Source organism: Merops nubicus, unplaced genomic scaffold (assembly GCF_000691845.1).
Source record: "Merops nubicus isolate BGI_N331 unplaced genomic scaffold, ASM69184v1 scaffold26869, whole genome shotgun sequence".
Lineage (NCBI taxonomy): Eukaryota > Metazoa > Chordata > Aves > Coraciiformes > Meropidae > Merops > Merops nubicus.
Genome location: NW_008630633.1, coordinates 6,354 through 11,389, shown reverse-complemented (window position 1 = coordinate 11,389; position 5,036 = coordinate 6,354). Strand labels below are relative to the sequence as shown.

At 41.4% G+C, this 5,036-nt stretch overlaps 1 protein-coding gene across 1 annotated transcript; it reads left to right on the top strand.

The window, feature by feature from the left end:
- Positions 1-315: 315 nt before the first annotated feature.
- TSPO (translocator protein (18kDa)) lies at positions 316-4,589 on the top strand. The gene is made up of 3 exons (XM_008947379.1): positions 316-512; positions 3,554-3,692; positions 4,315-4,589. Exons 1-3 carry the CDS (start codon positions 325-327, stop codon positions 4,483-4,485), a joined length of 498 nt encoding a protein of 165 aa, XP_008945627.1. The 5' UTR covers positions 316-324; the 3' UTR covers positions 4,486-4,589.
- Positions 4,590-5,036: the final 447 nt, after the last annotated feature.

The window sequence follows — 5,036 nt, the reverse complement described above, 5'->3', positions numbered from 1 at the left end:
TCTTAGGTGTGAGGATATTTATGTAGGTAGGATTCAATGATCTTAGTGCACAAAGCTGAGAGGGAAGTAAAGGCCTCACTCCCCCCACCCTGCATGTGAATGATGGTTTCCTTTAGGGGGGTGACTGTCCTCCAGTGAACTTGGTACAAGAGGCATTCATTTCAGCTGCAGTCTTCTTCAGTGCCAAAAGACTAGGCACTGGAAAAGATCAGATCCTACACATGTATTTTTAAAATCTGCAAAAAATTGAAAATGTTTGTGGCTGCATTTAAAAATTGCTCTGCTAATCAACACATTTGGGTTTGTTTTAGATTCAGTGTCTCAATGGAAGTGTTACCAGCCTGGGCCCCAGCAGTGGGTTTCACATTTCTGCCTCATACAGGAGGATTTTTAGGAAGCAGGATAACCAAAAAGGAAATCCCAGTGTGGTATGAATCTCTGCAGAAGCCATCCTGGTGTCCACCCAACTGGGTGTTTGCTCCTGTTTGGGGAACTCTCTATACATCCATGGGGTATGTTTTTTCACATTGTATTAAGACAAGTACCTGATCTCAAAGTTGCTTACTTTATAATGCTGGACTACAGAACTATTACTGTATTCTTGTGGTTGTATGTTTGTAAGAAGCTGTTGTCAAGCTGCCTGTTCCACAGGTAAAAACATGTTTTGGGAGTTGGTGTGGGTTTGACAGGACATTTTGTATTCATGAGTATCCACATCAAAAAGCAGGAGTTTGAAAAGCTGCCATTACTTGCTTTCTTTGTTCATTCTAAGGGGAAGAACTGCCAAGCTGGCAGTGATGGAGCAAGGCAGTGCTGGGGACTTCTATATATGTTCTTCACTAGTTTTAGGAAAATTAAAATAAAGGGGGAGGCAGGATTTGGATAGAACTGTTCTAACAGGCCTCAATTAAAATAAACCAAAATCAAAATATACCTCTTCTTTTGAATAAAACTGCCAGGCTGTTGAACTGTAAGTGTTTCAAGCCATCTACTGCCTCTTTATTTAACTAGTTTAAAATACTTGACAGCAGAGCAATTACTGTCAAATGAACAAGGAATCTCAAGGCCAGCAAATACCATTCCCGTAGGAATCTTAGAAGTTTAATAACACTATATTTCAGCAGCTGTTACTGATAAGATGTAGCAAAAAGATTTATAGCAGTAGGTTGTGTCAGGAGGTTCTTTGGGCAGTCCTGATACTCCTGCCAGACTGCTGTAGAAGCTGTGCACCCCACAGGAGGTGCTTGCACACCAACTGTGGTGAGCTGTGCTCAGCGGAGAGCGCTCTGCCCCCGCAGCCTCGGCAGAGGCCGGTGCAGCCCCCAAGCACCAGGTGATGCTTTGTGTCTCTCCTGCACTTGGTCGTTCAGAACTAGCTGCAAGATCCAGGGTGGGTTTTTTCCTAGCCATCAAACACACTGTTGCTAATCCAATAGTAATAGTTTTTAGGCCAGAATACACCTTTTAGGGCTTACCCCTCCAATTTCTGTCACCGTGGCAGGACACTTTAAGTGATTTGTAGTTCACATATAGCACTGGATTAACTATATAAAGTTTCAAACCCACTAAATCTTTTCCAAGTTAACACTACATAGTTGTCCTTCAGGTTATCTTAAATACCACACCATCTGTTGCAAAACACAGCAATGATGCAATGTCTGAAACTGTATCTGAATGCTAAATTGGCACTCACACATTCTCTCATTTTGGTTTCGTTTTCTTTCCAGAAAAGCTTTTGTCATTTTTATAGCCTCATGTACTGTCCCTCCTTTCCTGTCAGTATTCTCTTTTCTTTACCCTCTTCAACTGTACTTCTAAAAAATGCTCTCTACTTTTGTACATTCCCAGTGTTAACATTTGAATCAGACTATTACTGTTCTCTGCAAAAAAAAAAAAAGAAAAAAAAAAGTGTTTTATCAAAGAGACAATTGTTGAGTGGTTTTCCCATGAAGGGTCTCCTTCAAGTTGACTGTACAATTTGTAACCCTGTTTCTGGATTCCTCATCATGAACTTATATCAAGTTAAATATTTTAGAAATCCAAATTGTGACAGCTTATTGCTTACTTTGAAGGACATATTTATTACGAGGCCTTTTTTTCTGTAATCCATCATGTGCACACATGTCTTGAATGATGAAGGCATCTCATTTCTTTAGAATCTCTTGAATATACTAAAAGCAAGAAATAACTAAAAGCAAGATCTAAGAAGCTTACATACTTTTCTCCACATTTAGCTTCCTAGCAGCTTCGTACATTATAGTCTCAGTCAAAGTCAGATGACAGAACAACTGTCAGTCCACACTGTGGCTCTGTAAATCACTTAGCAACAGATTTGGGTCCCAATGCCTTATACAAAGAAAAGCTGTTAAGTTTTAATGCTCACACCACCTCTCCCCTCCCCCCTTTTTTAACTCCAGCTGCCAAGAAGTCCTTTTTGTACGACCTACAGATGAAGACAGACTCCTTGCAGTTACCCCTAGGGATGTTCATCTCTTCCTAAAAAAACCCAGCACAGGTTGGCTCTGCTGGCATTATGTTCTGCCAGCAGAAATTCTTCTGAGCCCCTGCTGTCCAGTGTAGTGCACAGTCCAGTTCACATTCCTACCAGGATGGGATCAGCATTCAGTCAGTAATTCTGAAACTGCTGTGGTTCCTGAGGTTGGCATTTTATTCAGAGGTTTCTACTGCAGTCACTTGGACTGGCTGTGCTGTCATCTGGATTAAAATCTACCTAATGTCTAAAGGGACAAGAGCAGAAGAAATAGAAGAAATGCTCCCTGTTCTAGTTCAGGCTCCTTGAGTGCAAAAATAAACTTTAGTATATCTCCCAAATCCTGGGAATTCATCTTTAGCAGGTTACATTCTGGGATCCCTCAGGTGAACTGTGCTGTGGCATTAAGATGTGTTCAAAAGGTTCAAAACATTTTTGGAAGATCATTCAGTAGCCAGGGGATGCCACAGACAGGAAGAGTGCTGCATGCTCCTTGTGGTTAATTCTTCCCCTCCAAAAAAAGTTCAAAAAAAATCTTTGTTCTTCCCATCCACTCCTCCCTTCTGAAATTTGACTGCAGGACTGCTCTAACACCTTCCATACCCATCCTGACCTGTGCTTTGGGATGCCATCCATTTTGTCTATTCCCACCTGAATTCATGCTTCTCCTGTATTTCATCAGTTTTAAAAGGTTTTGTTTATTTTTAAATTCCAAAATTAAGAGTTTCTTCACTATCCAGAGGCTTACCTTTTAACTCCTACATCTTAGGCTTGCCTCCATTTTAACATGGCATTCTCTTCTAAGTCAGACATGCAGTAGGTGCTCTGCTCCTCTGTGCCCAGAGGTGAGAACTGTGGCAGGATGGGGAATTTTTCTCTTCCCATATTGCTTTCTGCAGCAGCAGATCAGCCCTGTGCTGCCAGTTACTCTGCCAAGCAGGGCCTGGATGGCCACTTCTCCAAATGAATCTACTCTAGTAGTGAAGTGATTTAATTTGATTAGGAATGCTTGGTTGCTTTCTCACCAGGGTACTGAATTACACCTTCCATTTCTTTCTCCAGATACGGCTCCTACCTGGTGTGGAAGGAACTGGGGGGCTTCAATGAAAAGTCAGTGGTTCCTCTGGGTCTGTATGCAGGGCAGCTGGCATTAAACTGGGCATGGACCCCAATATTTTTTGGAGCTCACAAAATGGGATGGGTAAGTAGAAAAGTTTCTTAATCATATGTTCCTGCTGTCAATTGCAGGGTGCCAAGATGGACTTTGTGTCAAACTGTTCTCCCTGAAAATGAGTCTGAGTACAGAATATGGAGTGCAGAAGCTTTCTAAAATCCTCTTTAAATCATGCCAGCAGGCACCTGAGAGATTTTACATATCTACAACATCCTTAAATGTTTAGATTTCAAGAAGCAATTTTTGCCACCCTTTGATAAGATTTTTGTGTGACTAGAAGTAAACATTTATGCCTTACTAAAATTCCTAGGTACCTCTGGCAAAGAGCAGTGATAAGGAGCTTATCATAACATTATTCAGGGAATCAGCACCCATTTAAGAGGGTATGTGTGAGAGGGATTTTGTTCTCCCTCCCCTGCCTGCAGCTGCAGTGCCCCTTCTTGTGACTGTTGTGTTGTTTTACACGTCAAATTGACTCCTAACTCAGCAGAAATCTGTCCTTTTTTTGGCTGGCTGGACTTCTGAGAAGGAATTAACTCACAGAGGGATCCTAGAGGTGCCAGGGCTAAGTGGGACAAGCCACACAGACTATCTCGTCAAGAAAAATGCAACAAGTAAAACCAACACTAACCACCTTCCTGTGTTTCAGGGGTTGGTGACTCTCCTGGTCACTGCTGGTACAGCAACAGCTACAACTGCTTCCTGGTACAACATCAACAGAACAGCAGCTTATTTGATGGTTCCTTATTTGGCTTGGCTAACCATGGCTTCTGCACTCAATTACCGCATCTGGAAGGACAATCACAACAAGAAACTCTGAATAAACAGATTGCAGCCAAGAAGAGTTTATTTTTTTTCCCCCAAGAATTTTCTAAATGAAATTATGGCCTTATTTTTAGCTGAACTACTTGTACCATTAATTTGCTAACTTCAAGTTCACAAAGCAGTACATGTTTAAAGCAAATATGCCTTTACCAGACAAGTCAGAGGGGTCTGCACCTGACTGGATTTTATATCCAACTAAAAGATAGTGCCAATTTAAAAGTACTAGTTTTCTATTTTACATTATTGTACTGTATATGACAACAGCATTTTAACTATTATTAAAAATAAGCACGAAATCCAACTTCATTACATTCAGAGGAAGAAATCCAGCCATATATCATTAACACAGCTTCCAGGAAGCTGCTCCTAACAGTGACAGGCCTGGTTGTGGCCTGAATTGTTCATGTTTACCACCAGACAGTGCTTTAGTGCCATGATGTGCCCCACTAGAGCTGCCAGATGTTTATCTGCTGGTCACTGTAGTCTGGAAACGTTTCAGATGAGATCTTTTTCACAATTTGTGCCTTCCCAGTCTGAAGCATTGTG